General features: G+C 55.3%; 8 protein-coding genes across 8 annotated transcripts; 3 read left to right on the forward strand and 5 right to left on the reverse strand.

The window, feature by feature from the left end:
- Positions 1 to 81: 81 nt before the first annotated feature.
- Positions 82 to 2,395, reverse strand: CCM_06192 (oligopeptidase family protein; the record flags this gene model as incomplete). The annotated part of the gene is made up of 5 exons (XM_006671333.1): positions 82 to 165; positions 224 to 543; positions 595 to 1,949; positions 1,999 to 2,201; positions 2,294 to 2,395. 5 exons carry the CDS (start codon positions 2,393 to 2,395, stop codon positions 82 to 84), a joined length of 2,064 nt encoding a protein of 687 aa, XP_006671396.1.
- A 1,167-nt stretch (positions 2,396 to 3,562) lies between these two features.
- CCM_06193 (Bromodomain associated domain protein) lies at positions 3,563 to 4,319 on the forward strand (the record flags this gene model as incomplete). The annotated part of the gene is made up of 2 exons (XM_006671334.1): positions 3,563 to 3,968; positions 4,027 to 4,319. The coding sequence occupies 2 exons, from the start codon at positions 3,563 to 3,565 to the stop codon at positions 4,317 to 4,319; spliced, it is 699 nt and encodes a 232-aa protein (XP_006671397.1).
- A 409-nt stretch (positions 4,320 to 4,728) lies between these two features.
- Positions 4,729 to 7,257, reverse strand: CCM_06194 (pentatricopeptide repeat protein; the record flags this gene model as incomplete). Its single annotated transcript, XM_006671335.1, has 1 exon — positions 4,729 to 7,257. The coding sequence occupies one exon, from the start codon at positions 7,255 to 7,257 to the stop codon at positions 4,729 to 4,731; it is 2,529 nt and encodes an 842-aa protein (XP_006671398.1).
- Positions 7,258 to 7,667: 410 nt separating this feature from the next.
- CCM_06195 (RNA-3'-phosphate cyclase family protein) lies at positions 7,668 to 8,885 on the forward strand (the record flags this gene model as incomplete). Its single annotated transcript, XM_006671336.1, has 1 exon — positions 7,668 to 8,885. One exon carries the CDS (start codon positions 7,668 to 7,670, stop codon positions 8,883 to 8,885), a length of 1,218 nt encoding a protein of 405 aa, XP_006671399.1.
- An 89-nt stretch (positions 8,886 to 8,974) lies between these two features.
- On the reverse strand, positions 8,975 to 10,086 carry CCM_06196 (uncharacterized protein; the record flags this gene model as incomplete). Its single annotated transcript, XM_006671337.1, has 2 exons — positions 8,975 to 9,755; positions 9,809 to 10,086. 2 exons carry the CDS (start codon positions 10,084 to 10,086, stop codon positions 8,975 to 8,977), a joined length of 1,059 nt encoding a protein of 352 aa, XP_006671400.1.
- A 67-nt stretch (positions 10,087 to 10,153) lies between these two features.
- CCM_06197 (uncharacterized protein) lies at positions 10,154 to 10,804 on the reverse strand (the record flags this gene model as incomplete). The annotated part of the gene is made up of 2 exons (XM_006671338.1): positions 10,154 to 10,312; positions 10,688 to 10,804. 2 exons carry the CDS (start codon positions 10,802 to 10,804, stop codon positions 10,154 to 10,156), a joined length of 276 nt encoding a protein of 91 aa, XP_006671401.1.
- A 151-nt stretch (positions 10,805 to 10,955) lies between these two features.
- CCM_06198 (phenylalanyl-tRNA synthetase alpha chain) lies at positions 10,956 to 12,538 on the forward strand (the record flags this gene model as incomplete). The annotated part of the gene is made up of 2 exons (XM_006671339.1): positions 10,956 to 11,336; positions 11,396 to 12,538. The coding sequence occupies 2 exons, from the start codon at positions 10,956 to 10,958 to the stop codon at positions 12,536 to 12,538; spliced, it is 1,524 nt and encodes a 507-aa protein (XP_006671402.1).
- Positions 12,539 to 12,878: 340 nt separating this feature from the next.
- On the reverse strand, positions 12,879 to 13,963 carry CCM_06199 (G-patch RNA maturation protein; the record flags this gene model as incomplete). The annotated part of the gene is made up of 2 exons (XM_006671340.1): positions 12,879 to 13,860; positions 13,938 to 13,963. 2 exons carry the CDS (start codon positions 13,961 to 13,963, stop codon positions 12,879 to 12,881), a joined length of 1,008 nt encoding a protein of 335 aa, XP_006671403.1.
- Between the last annotated feature and the right edge of the window lie 50 nt (positions 13,964 to 14,013).

Consider the following 14,013-nt stretch of genomic DNA (forward strand, 5'->3'; position numbering starts at 1 on the left):
CGGTTTAGTTTCGGTTATTGCTTCTATTAACTCTGAAACCCCCAAACAGTATTCTTCTCACTTATTTTTAACTGCTCAACACTACGACGATACACCGCTGAACTTGTTGATCCAGTTTAGCACCTCTCTATGCCACACAAGAGAGTTCTCTGGCTTCAGCACCCACTATCCTCGCATTAGTAAAACAACAATAATACAAGTGAATCGAATTTCGGCTGCTTACGTGGTTCTCATCGGGAAACACCAAGAGCTTGCTTGGGATGCTGCGCGCCTGGAGCACATTGAACATGGCCAAGCCCTCGGCGATGCTGAGGCGGTAGTCGAGTTCGTTGTGGATAACCAACATGGGCGTCTCCCAGTTACCAGTGTGACGAGCAGGATCCCACTTCTCATAATTTTCACGATTGTCCCACAGAGTGCCGCCAAAGTCGTGCTCGGGGAAGAAGAGCTCCTCGGTGGACCACTGGCTTAGAGTAGAAAAGACGCCGTCGTGGCAAACAATGGCCTTGAATCGCCGGCCAAGAGGGTGGCCCTGAATCCAATCTACGTACACGTTAGCGGTGTATAGCTTGCGGAGTTGGCCGAACGACTTACTCATCATGTAGCCGCCGTATGATGCGCCGAGGGCTACGGAGCGGTCAATATCAACAAAGGGCATATCCTTCTCAATATACTCAAAAGCCTTGACAAGATCCTGGTACGGTGCACCGCCCCAGTTGCATACAATGGCGTCCGTGTGAGCCTGACCATAACCAGTGCTGCCGGTTGGGTTGGGGCAGACAACTACATATCCCTGCTCAGCAAGGATGGCCGGGTTCCATCGAGTGCTCCAGTCGTCTAGCCAGGCACTTTGCGGGCCGCCGTGAATAACGAAAGCGAGCGGATACTTTTTCTTCTTGTCAAAGTTGGAGGGGACCATGCATAGGGCATGGTTGTCGTATCCAGCAGAGCCGGGGTACCAAATATCGAAACATTGTTCCCGTGTCAAGCCAAAGGTCTTACCATTCTTGGCACTCGAGGAAATATCTGTAATGTGCTTGCTCTCATGGTCCAGAGTCAGGTATCTACTGCTCTCAACGAGAGTTCGTGAGGAGACGAAGAGCTCGGTGCTGTTCCCCAATAGATAGACGTCAACGACAGTACCATCCTCGAAGATGGGTGTGGGAAGGTCCTTGGCCTCTGAGGAAGACGCGGGGACCTTCCAGAGAAGAACTCTGCCGTGCTGCTCAGCAGTGAGTATCAGGTGTTTGTTGTCAGCGGTCCACAGAATGGAGCCGGGGCTACGATCCCAGCTTCCTCTGTCGTCGCTGGTTGGGTAGAAGATTTTAAAGTCTTGAAGATTGTTGATATCGGGAATGACGAGCAGCTGGTGCTTGTCGGCCTCGTTCTGCTTCTCTTTCATTCGAAGGAAGGCAAGAGACTTGCCATCGCGCGAAAAGGTAGGGTTGTGGGTGTAGCCGACCAGGTTGCCTGTGTTGACAATCTGCGGGTAGCCCGGGCGCATAAGATAGGACTGGAGCGGCACAAAGTACAGATCAGTCTTGGTGTAGCGGGCGAGGTTGAGCGTGGGGTCTTTGGCGACGAAAGCGACGCCTGTCTCGTGAATGTCAAAGTCGGTGGCGCCTCCAAAGGGCCCAACGGGAGATGCCAGCTCGATGCCGGCGAGCAGATTCCAGCTGTTGCACTCGAGCGTCCACTGGCCGTCGCGCTTGGCCAGCTGGCCGTACCAGAGCGCATTCTCTGTCTTGGTCTTCCAGGTATCCCAGTGGCGGACAAAGAGGGAGTCATAAATCTTGCCGCTTGAAAATGGTTCCTTTTCGTCGCCGGCGAAGAATATGGCGCCACTGGGCTGGGTGATGGCAGCAGCGACCAGGGCAACCTTGCCGTGAGACAGTGGTTTGGCCTTGGCGCTGGACAGAGAGCCACGGAAAGTGGTAATCCAGTTGGGTCTTTTGATGGTGGTCAGTTGAGCGGCAAAACCATTGTACGACAACTTACTCAGCTGTCGGCGCTTCGATGCTCTGGTAATAGAGATATGTGCCCCGTTCGGTACCCTTGAAGAAGGCAACTTCAGTGTCGCTTAGCCAGATGGGGTTGCTAGCGCCAGTATCTTCGGAGATGAGGTGCGAGGCGCCATCCTTGAGACTGAGAACACGGATCTGGGCAGATTTGGAGTGAGTTTCAAAGGAGTACGTCGACACCTGTAGTAGATATTGTCAGCCCTGTGGGTTGGGGATCGTAGGGGGCCATTGACTGTCTCCAGCAGCCAATTGGACCGGCACAGCAAACTCACCGTGTATAGAACGAGGTCTCCTGTAGCATTGGGCACACCAGGAGAGCGGCGCGGCGCGGAGATGAGCACCTCGGGTGTGAATGCGGAAGCCTGGACCGTCATGTTGAGGGAGAGTGTCGTGTAAGCAGATTCGGACAGCGGTTGTGTAGACGCGAGGCGCAGTCGCCGTCGGTGTCGTGCAGAGAAAGGGCTAGTAGGGAGGAAGAAGAGGGGAAGACAGGAAAGAAGAGACGGTCACGACATGAAGCGGATCTCATGAGGTAAAGGAAGGCATAAGTGGTTGCAGCCTAGTCAGTTATCAAAGCGGAATCCAGCAAGGTAGGAGGGACCTACCTACCCTAGTTGGATGGTGGATGGGTGGATGATGGGAACCCCGCATCAAACCGGGAGCCTGAGCCTCCATCATCACTGCGATTACAGGAACCCCTCATCCTCCCCGCTCTGCTACAGGTACCTCATCCATCATACGGGGGATTGAAAACGTAAAGGGGCCGACAGATAAGTCTACATCTAATTAGAAAGAGTTTTTGGTAAAAGGAAGAAGGGGTGTTGTAGTTAAAAAAATACGAAGAGTCAGAAAAATAGTAAGAATATGGAACATCGCAGTATTCCCAACCACTTTGTAGCGGCTTGTTTTATCTCCCTGGTGCTCACTTATCAAAGTGTGTGTAACATGGCTAAAGCACTCAATGTACAACCTTCATGTTGCTAATCTCAAAGGGACTTTTTCTTAAAGTGACCAATGTCACTAGCCATACATTCAAGGAAGCTCGTCCAATAAGGTTGAACTCCGTCAATAGCCGAACTTGCCTCTCAACTTTACCTGATGGAAGTGGACGGTTGATTGAGCATCAGTATTTACGTAAAAATATATCTTTTAGATAATCGATCGTAATTGATACAGGAAAAAGAGAAAAACGGTGCTGCCCATCTTGTAAGTGCACAGTGCGGAGTGTGCCTAATCCGTCGTTGACACGGTGTCAACTTCCATGCCAGTTGGTTTTGCGCCGTTCCACAACGAGCACAACCAAGCAGAGCTCCATTTCGAACAGCTTCAACCCCAAGCATCCCTCGCCACGCTTGCCTGCACGGAGCGCTCTAACATGCTCCACGACGACCCCCGAATACTTTTCAGCGAGTAACACCCACCCCGCCCCTGCGAAGCCACACAACCGCCAAGCGAAACGACAGTCCGGCCCATCGTCGTTTGACCTCTCTCTCAAGGCAACGCCACACGAGACGAGCGTGCTCTCCCTCCCCCCCCGCGGCATGGCCACACCACCCGCTTTCTTCCACGCGCTGCTGCGGCCTGCCATGCTGCAGATTCTGCGCGCGACCGGCTACCACGCCACGCGGCCGGCCGTGCTCGACGCCCTCACGGACCTTGCCGCGCGCTACATGCTGCTGCTGTGCCAGCACACGGCGCACCACGCAGCCAGCAACCACGCGGCCACGTCGCAGGCCGACGACTTCACCGTGACGGACGTGCGCCTCGCGCTGCAGGACGTCGGCGCGCTCGGCGCCGAGCGCACCGTCACGGAGGAGGTGTGGCGCGACGCCGAGGACCTGCGCGGCGTGGACGAGTTTATTGCCTGGTTTGCCGGGCAGCGCATGAAGGAGCTGATGGAGTTTGGCAACGCCGACGGCGAGTCGGACGCGACGGATTACCTAGCCGGTAAGCTTTGCCCTCGGCAAACAGCGAGGATGGAGAAAATGCTAATGCGGCAACACAGTACTGAAAAAGAAGCACAACCAGGCGGCCGGTGACGCCAAGTTTCAGGACACCATACTCGGGCGGCCCGGCGAGGGCTCGCAGGTGCTCGTCGAAGGCGGACCTGTCACCACGATTGAGGAGTGGATCGCGCAGCGCAGCCCGGAGCTGATGCGCTGCCGCGCTGACGATGAGGGCGTCAACGGGCAGCAGCGGCCAGGATCGGCGTCGGGAAGCAGCAGCTCTGGCTTGAGCTCGGTCGATAGCGACATGCGCGACATGACGGGACATGGCGACTCCATGGACCTGTCGTAGCAGGAAGTGAGCACGAGATTACATATTTGCCCCCTTCAAGTTTGGGGTTTCTTGCATAGCGCTGGAGTTCTTGGTTCGTTTATAAAAGGGACGATTACATTCTATTAGTTATCCACTTTCTTTGTGCGGCGGGATAAACAGCAAGATTCGAGTGCATAGACAGACAGAGTAGCTGGATATTGCAAAGCAATAGATACACAAAACGTACTCGCTCGAGTTTAGAATTATATACCTGCCAGTCTGTATCTTTTGATGTTTTCAAGGTTTGATAAATAGAAAATGTATTGTAAAATGTCGCTTCAAGTGGGAAATGGGTGATATAGTACAAGACTCCGCATTTAGATGTGATATACAAGCGGTAAGCTCTATGCAAAAGAAGTAATAACACAGTATTGGTACACAGAAAGGCTTAGATAGCCGCCGGCGTCTCTTGCCCGAGCAGCTCATCCACGCCCATATCCTTTGCCGCCGCCGCGAGCGCCTCCCGCGCGGCCTCCTCACCACCGAGCTGCGCCAGGGCCGTCCTCTGTAGATACGCGCACAGCGCCGCCCCGCGTTTATCCCCCTCGAGCTGCTCCAGGTCGCCGGCGCACCAGGCCATCAGGTCACGCTCCATGTCGCGCTTGGCGTGCAGCAGCTTGCGGCGCTGCGCGGGCGCGTCCCACGCGAGCTTGGTGGTGCCGAGGACGAGCTCGAGGACGAGCATCTCGGTGGGCACGAAGCGGAAGACGTCGCGGAGCGCGGTCAGCGCGACGAGGAAGCCCGCCGCGTCCTTGCTGCGCCGAAACGAGTGCAGAATCTTGCGCGCCAGCTGCCCGTCCATGCCGCCGCTGCTGAATACGGCCCGGCGGGCGACTGTCTGCGCAAAGAGCTGCCGGGTCCCAGCGACGGCCTCGGCGGTCATGTCAGGGGACAGAATGTGCAGCCGGTTCACAGCGAGCGTCTTCCACAGAGCGCTAAATGTGTAGGGGTCGGGCTTGACGCCGCGCTCCGTGACCAGAAACTCGTACAGGTCGAGGGCCTGCGTGTGCTGACCGACCTGGATGTGGGACTCGAGGAGCTGGTTCATCATAAAGGCGTCGGGGCTGATATCCGCCTCGCGAAATGCGTCCCACAACGCTGCGAGCTGGTCGTGGCGCGCTCGCAGGCGGTAGTTTTCCGCGAGGATGCAAAACGTCTCGAGCGTGGCGCGGGGCAGCGGCGCGTGCACCGCCCTGCTGCTCATCTTTTTGAGGTCCTTGTTCGACGAGACCTTGCGCGCCTGCACAAACTGGATTCGATTCTGAATCATCTCCCACGCAACGCGCTCCGAAGTCTCGAGGTCCCGCGCGCCACCGGAGCGCTGCCAGGCGCCAATGAGGCCGTTGACCTGGATGGGCGAGGCCTCGACGCCCTTGGCGCGCATAAACTCGACGACGTTGTGCGCGCCGTCGACATCGCCGGCGCCAATCAGGCGCTTCAGCCACTTGCCGACAAAGAACTTGTTGGCGACGACGGACGGCATGTACTTTTGCACGCTCAGATCAATCTCGCCGTCGCTCATCATGTCGACAAATGCGTACAGCGCGTGCTCTGTCTGGCCCGTCGTCAGGAAGCAGGCCACGACCGCATCGTAGTCGGCGAGCTTCATGGACTTGCCGAGCAAGTCTCGCATTTGCCGGTACGTGTCCCACGCCTGTTGCCGGCTCTCTTCCGTGTTTTGCTCCGACAGCGAGCGGATAAGCGGTAGGAGGATACGGGCGTCCATACGCTTCTCGACAAGCTTACTTGCCGCGCGGCGCGCCTGCTCCAGGTTTCCGGCCCGACAGTGCATTCGCACGCCAAGCTCCCAAAAGTCTTTGTACGTCTCGGCGCGCTCCTGGCCCAGCGTTCCAATGCATCGTTTCCAGCTATCCACCGCCTTGTCCTCCCAACCTTCCATAAACATGGCCTCGATGGCCAGGAGTTGCTGGGGCGGGCTGAATGGGACCTTGGCTTCGCTCATGTCTCTGGCCAGCATGGAAATGTGCGCCAACCGGTGCATATTGATGCTCTCATCGAAAGAAAACACTCTCCAGAGAAAATCCCAGACTTCGAGCGGCACATGACGCCAGCTATGAGCTAGAGCGAGCCTTGCGGCATGGTATGCTTTATATATAGCCACGATCTCCTTCTTTGCTGGCCCGGGCACCACCTGCATACTTTTATGGACCCGAGAAATAGCATCGTTGAGACGAACAATTTTGCGCCGCTGGTTGAGCGTCCACGGTCCTTCTACAACTTGTGGGCTCGAGCTCTTCATGCCTTGGATCGGAAGTGGGAGGTCTTCTGACAGCTCAGGTAGGTCGAAATCCATCGTCTTGCGCGCGTCTTGTGGTATATCGGAGGTCGCTTCTTCAATTTCGCGGTCGATTGATTTTGAATACGCCTTCATCTGCTCTGTGAACCTTTCCAGGTCCTTGCCACCCTCGATTTGGCCCAAGACCTTCTCAAGCTGACCCATGACTTCACTAAAGGCCTTCTTCTCGTCGGCACCCTTGATGGTGTTCTTCATATCTTCGAGGGCTCCTTTGAGCTCGTTTGTGTCGAACGCGTCTATTGATTTCTGAAAAGCCGTCTCGTCTGGGAGCTGCTGCCGTGTCTGCCCGCTTTGCTCAAAGAATCGGATTCCGCCGTCTGGTACTGAGACATTGCTGTTGATTGTGGTCGCATTTCTCGCCGCCGCCATATATTCCTCTATCGCGGCGTCATCAATCTCGCGCGGTGCTGCCTGCCTGCGTGCCTCGCGCAATGGAGACGGTCTTCTGCCCTGGGCGCGCGGTGCTCGTCGGCGATTCGCGGCACTGCTGTAGGCTGCCGTCCATGCCTGCGGAGGTCCTTTGGAGAGATTTGACAAGCAGGCCCTACAGATAGTTTCCTTCGGACCGCGCAATTTGAAAAGCAGCGGTCTGCCAGACATCCTCGAGGTTTGTCGTGTTCTGCTTCCCCTGTTTGGTCGAGTCTTCTGCCAGTCGATAACCTATGGTCGGGTGCCACTACCAAATCGTTATCGATAAGTTTCCTGAGGCAGCATCCTCACAGACTCAACAGCGCTGTATTTTCTTCATCAGTAACAGAAACATAAATCGATTGCTAATTTAGTATACAGAGTTTTATTTAGACTACTTTTTCATTATCTCCTACCGTAACCAATCGAAGCTATTGCTGCGATTCGTTAAGCTGCCGGCTCTACCGCCTTCCTATTTGGTGGAACCAGCGTGATCGACTTGGCAGAATCTATTTTTTTTTCTCAGGCAGGTAAACCACCACCATAGCAAGCCGGGCTTCCAAGGACAACAACTCCAATCATATCCCACGCTCGCCAGCAAAATGACTGATTCGTCGCCGGATTTCTTGCGCTTTACAGGGCACCGTTCCTTCACGCGGCGATTAATCCTCTCAACTCTGACCGGCCGTCCAATCCACATATCTAAAATCCGCAGCTCGTCGCCAACGAATCCGGGTCTAGCGCACCATGAAATTTCCTTTCTGCGACTACTCGAAGCGATTACCAATGGCAGCTCCATGCAAATATCATACACCGGTACAGCAATAACATACCATCCTGGCCTCATCACCGGCACAATCGCCGGACAGGGTGCCACTGAAGATGGCATCATCGAACACAGCCTGCCCCCCACCATGACCCGCGGGATCACCTACTTCCTCCTCCCGCTCTGTCTCCTCGCTCCATTCTCCAAGGCGCACATGAATGTGCGCTTATCAGGCGCCGGTGTCATCACATCCTCGACCGAGACGGGCGACGTGTCCGTCGATAGCTTCCGAACAGCCATTCTGCCGCTCTTTGGCCTCTTTGGCATCCCGCCGGCACGAATCGAACTCAGAGTTTTGCAAAGGTCTTGCGCCGGCCCTGGAGGCAAGGGTGGTGGCGGCGTCGTCGAGTTGCGATTTGCGAGCCAAGTCCGTCTGCCAAAGACGCTGCACTTGAACAGAAACCCTGGTCGGGTCAAGAGAATCCGCGGTGTTGCGTACAGCACTGGTGTTTCGGCCTCGAACAACGCTCGCATGATTCACTCGGCGCGAGAAATACTGAACCCTCTTGTCAGCGACATCCACATTGCCGCGCAGTACGATCAAGCGCCGCTGGTCCCGATTGGCGACAAGGCCGGCAGCAAGCGCCGTCTGGGCATTGGCTATGGCTTGAGCTTGGTGGCCGAGTCCAACTCGGTCGGCGTGATTTACTCTGCTGATGTTGTTGTACCGCCTTCTGGTGGTCAGGTGCCTGAGGATATTGGTCAGCAATGCGCATATCAATTGCTCGAGACCATCTCACAAGGCGGCTGTGTGTCTCAGAGCACAGCAAGTAGCATGATGATACTCATGGCCATGGGCTCTGAGGATGTTGGCCGTATACGAATTGGCAAGAGGGTACTCGGAACGGAAGACATGGTCATGTTGGCAAGAGACCTGAAGGCATTTGGTGCCAGCAGCTGGGGTCTGCGTGACGTAACAGAGGACGATTCGGGAGATATCATTGTATCTGTAAAGGGAAGTGGGGTTGGCAATGTTGGCAGAAAGATAGCATAGGTATCGTGCCATATTCAAACTCAATTAGCGTTTGTTTCTTTGTATATTCATGGTATCCAACGCCAAAAAAGATCGCTTGTTCTATATTTTTATACATTTACAGGTGTGGCAGTAAGTTCGGACACTGCTCGTCGCTGAGCATTTGCCCGAATCGCCGCAAATGTTGCATTGTAACCGATGCTCGTTAGTGAGTGAGCGGCTGTTCTTCTCGCGTCCATGGCTGTATGACGCATTGTATGAAGTACATGATAAGGGCCCAAGACGGCATTGCCAGAGTTCATGACGCTGAATAAGTGTGTCGTGGTGTCAGCATTATCATTTCCGTTGCTGTTGCCGTTACTGGGACCAGCCTCCTCTACCACGTCGTTAGAATCTTGGTTGAGGAGCCTCATCTCGACTTCTACCGCCTCATCTCCTGCCTCTTCGTCCAGAAGGGCGGAAACACCTCGCTCTTCTTCGTCCAATTCTCGTATGGTGCGGCCAGCAGCAGCTTGTTCTGCCAGGTCCGCGGCCATGGGACGGAATGTTTTGAGCGTGACGCGCATCTGTTCTCGCTCGGAATGTATCGTCAACATGACGCACTGCAAGACTAGTAGGATGATATCGCAGAGCACATAGTAGATTCTCGACGTGGATGGTTTCTGCCCAACAAAGTCAATGACAAGACCGCCGTGTTGATATCCGCGTTGGTCGTCTAGTCCGACTGGGAGTGAAGTGAAAATATGTAAGAGTATGCATATGAGATTCGGCGCAATGACAAGAAGGACGTGTAGGCGTGTTGCGGTCAAGGCGACTGGAAAGGATTCATGCTTGGGGCTCAAGTATAGGTATTGGCCAAATGCTCGGAGGAGGAATCGAAACATGGAGCATCTGAAAGACGTTGTTAGCTTGAGAAGCTCTAGGTGGACAGTGAGATGGCGTACTCCATATAGTATAGGGCGCTCAGCTCGGCAAAGACGAGGAGATCGAGCGACTTGAGCAGGTGCGTAAGGAAGACGAGCTTCTTCTTGAGACCCGGGCAGTTTTTCTTCACATCCTTCTTCAAACGCCGTTGTCGCTGCTGCGGCGTAGGTTGCGCGCGGGGCTCAGCTTGTCGCGCAGGGCTGGCGGCGTGTTGCGGCTGCGCTGGACCTGCGACGCCGTCGTCATCGTCCCAGAGCTCATCTCGCGCCGAGGAGCTGGGCGACGCATCATCGTTCATAGTCGCGAGTATTCATTTGTGCAGGGATTCGGGCGCGTACTGTGTAGGAGAACAGAAGAGGTGGACGTCAGCGTGCCGGTTCCATGAAGCTGGCGATGGAAGAGCGGCGTCGTTGTGTTGCGAGTTGCAGTTGAAGACTGTGGCGGCGAAGCTCAAGCTTCGGCTGATTACTGGAGCAATGGAATGGGAGCCACAAGGACGTAAAGTGGCGGATTCGGCAGAGGGCCTAAATGGACAGCGCGCTCTTGGAAAAAAAGAGAGTAGGTTGAATGAGAAAATGTTAAAAGTTTAGGAACTTTGGTCGAGTTCTGGGCAAAGTATTTCTCAACACGAACATATTGTAATCCTGTCACGTTTTTGACACATGCACTTGAGGTAGCAATGTTCCCTAGTATGACCCTTTCTGTCATCTGTCCAGGTGTACCTACAGGTAGAGAGGTATAACTTCCTTCGTAAAAGGCACAAATACAGCCGCGAAGATGAAGATAGATGAGCAAGTAAACAAACAAACGAAATGAGTCTAGCATACTTTCAATAATGTATCATTAATTTCTAATGTAATACTTTTTGAGAAACAAGCAGGTTGGTTTCAAGATCATACATAGCTACGGGAGGAAAGGTTGCCTTCTTGAACTGGATCAACACTAATTCCGGCTTGCTGGTCCTGCCCGCCAAGCCCCGCCATTTGCTTGGGGAGCCATGGGCTGCGAGGTGGCATGCATTTTGGGTAGCCCACCACTTTGTTAAGGTGACTCAGAACATTTTCGACAAGCCGGCCCAACATCACCACCTCCCCTCGAAACGGGCCTCGTACGAGCTGCCACCGATATATTGCACCCTGCCCGATTGACCGATTGCCCGAGAAAAAAATGGCCACCTCTGGCGACCTCGCCACGCAGATCCTGCTGGCTCTGTCCACACAGAGCCCAATTTTGACCGCTGAAGCGTTCCCCGCGCTAGCATCGCAGGATGTCAAGGCCGCGCTCGACAGACTCGCCTCCCGCTCCATGATCACCTACGAGACCATTGAGCGCGAGGAGGCCGTCCTTGAGCCCGAGGCGGAGCAGATTGCCGAGCACGGCAGCCACGAGGCCCGCGTCTTCGAGGCCCTGCGCAAGGCCCTGGATGGCCTGTCTGTTCAGGAGCTCGAGGCCGCCATTGGCGACAAGAATGTCACCAAGCTGGGCCAGGGCAAGGCTTTCAGAGAAAAGTGGATTGGGAAGAACAAGGACGGCAAGCTCGTTGCTACTGTAAGCCATTCTGCCCGGCAGTACCAAACCACTGTATGCTAAATGAATCCCCTGCGCAGGCCGACTCGATCCAAGACGTTACCCGGACACAGCTCCAAAAGATCAAGGAGGACCGCACTGGCGATGCCAAGACCATCACCGACCTTAAGAAGCGCAAGCTCATTAAAATGCAAAAGATCACCAGCTTCAAGGCTGACAAGGGCCCCAAGTTTGCCCTCGAGATCCAAAAAGAAGAGACCGACCTGACCTCGGAAATGATCACCTCGGGCGCCTGGAAGACGGCCAACTTCAAGCCCTACAACTTCAAGGCCCTCGGTGCCGACCAACATGCCGGCGCCCTGCACCCTCTCAACAAGGTTCGCCACGAGTTTCGCCAAATCTTCTTCGAGATGGGCTTCGAGGAGATGCCCGCCAACAAGTTTGTTGAGACGGGATTCTGGAACTTTGACGCCCTCTTCGTGCCCCAGCAGCACCCCGCTCGCGACCTCCAAGACACCTTCTACATCTCGGACCCCAAGGTCGCCGACCGGCCCCGGCCCCAGGAGCCCGGCCAGGACACCGATGCCTACTGGAACAATGTCAAGGAGGTGCACCAGGACGGCAAGTACGGCTCGATCGGATACAGATACCCCTGGGCCGCCGACGAGTCGCTGCGCCTGGTCCTGCGCACCCACACCACGTCCATCTCGGCCGCGCTCCTCCATAAGCTCGCCTCGCAAAAGGGCCCCGATGGCCGGCCACCCCCCGCTCGCTACTTTTCCATTGACCGCGTCTTCCGCAACGAGACGGTCGATGCCACCCACTTGGCCGAGTTCCACCAAGTCGAGGGCGTCATTGCCGACTACGGCCTGACCCTCGGCGGCCTGATGGAATTCATGGAAATCTTCTTTGGCAAGATGGGCATTACCGACCTAAAGTTCAAGCCCGCCTACAACCCCTACACCGAACCCAGCATGGAAATCTTTAGCTACCACAAGGGCCTCGGCAAGCTCGTCGAGATTGGCAACAGCGGCATGTTCCGCCCGGAGATGCTCGAGGCCATGGGCCTGCCCAAGGACATGCGCGTCTTTGGCTGGGGTCTGAGCTTGGAGCGCCCGACCATGATCAAGTACAAGATTTCCAACATTCGCGAGCTGCTCGGCCACAAGGTTGACCTCAACTTTATCGAGAGGAACCCGGCCGTCAGACTAGACAAGGAGTAGATTTGGTAGAAGAAATAAAAAGGAAACAAAAATGTATAAAGGATAATGAATACCAAAAACATTGGGAAATGCTCATTTACACGAGATTGAAAGAATAGAAATCATGAAGATAGCTTTGATCAAAGATTTGCATACCCAAACAAAGGTTCGCCTCGTTCTATTCAACGACGAAATTTGGATCTAGAAACTGCCGCGCAATGCAGATGTGCCTCCAATTGAAGCAGACTTTTGTTCAATATACCCCCATAAAAACAAGAAAAGAATAACGCCATTGCCGATGTAATGTATACGATGCTCCCCGAAAAACCCCAACGCCAGAAACAGAGACGCGCACGCACACTCACGCCTTGATCATGAAGATTTGGGCCAGGGCCTTGGTGTCCATGATCGCCCGCCGCTTCTGCGCAATGATGCGCGACCGCGAAAAGTTGCGGTTGCCTAGGGGCGTCGACGTCCCCGATGTCGTCGCGGGCGTGGCCGAGGCGGTGGCGCCAGAGTCGGAATCAGAGTCGCTGCTGTCGGGGCTGCCAGCCGCGGCGGCCTTGGCGACTTTGCGGCGCCTCTTCTCCTCCTTCTTCTCGCGCCTCTCCTTCTTCATGGCTTTTCTTTCCTTTCTGGCCTTTTTCCTGGCGGCCTTTTCGTCGGATCCGGTGTCGTCGGAGTCGTCGGATTCGACCTTGGGTTTTGACGACTTTTTCTTTTCCTTCTTCTCGTCCTTGCTGCGCTTCTTCTTGTCTGCCTTGTCCCCCTCGCCGTCCTTGCGGCGGCGCTTCTTCTCCGTCTCTTCTGTTACCTCGGTGTCGGCGTCCTCGGCCTCGGCTTCAGCCTTGCGCTTCTTGCTCTTCTTCTCCTTCTTGGCCTTGGCCTCTTCCACCCCTCGATCCCCGGCCGACTCGCTCTCCGCACTCTCTTCCGCCTCCTGCAGCTTGTCGCCAACCAGCAGCCCGCCGCGCACGAAGCGCATCGGGCCCCAGCGCATCTCGACATAGCGATGCGTCTTGACCGCCAGACGCGCGTCCTTGTCCTCTTGCACCGCGGCATCCGACTTGCCGTTGAGGCGGCTCAGCACGTCCGAGAAGACGTCCAGCCCCGTCACCTCGTTGGCCTTGGCCCGGTCAAAGCCTAACCCCTTCATGTCGTCCTTGAGCACGACGCGAATGTACGAGGCGCTCGCGGCCGAGTGCAGCGCTGCGTGCGGCGCGTCCTGGGCGCCGAGAAACTGGCCCGGCTCCCATCCTTGCGCGCGCAGAATCTTTTGGCCAAAGGTCGTGGTGTCGCGCATCCATTTCGTATTGTTTGGGTCGTTGGAGATTTTGTTGCGACTGTTGGGAGGGGAAAACACTTAGGTTAGAGAAAATATTTTTGCAAAAAATGCGGATAGGGCAGGGACATTGAATACCTCTTGTTGTCCTGGAGCAACCCCATCTTGGTAGAATATGCAGAACGTCCCAGGTTGTGCTGATGAATGGAAATCG

Source organism: Cordyceps militaris, assembly GCF_000225605.1.
Source record: "Cordyceps militaris CM01 unplaced genomic scaffold CCM_S00004, whole genome shotgun sequence".
Classification (NCBI taxonomy): Eukaryota; Fungi; Ascomycota; class Sordariomycetes; order Hypocreales; family Cordycipitaceae; genus Cordyceps; species Cordyceps militaris.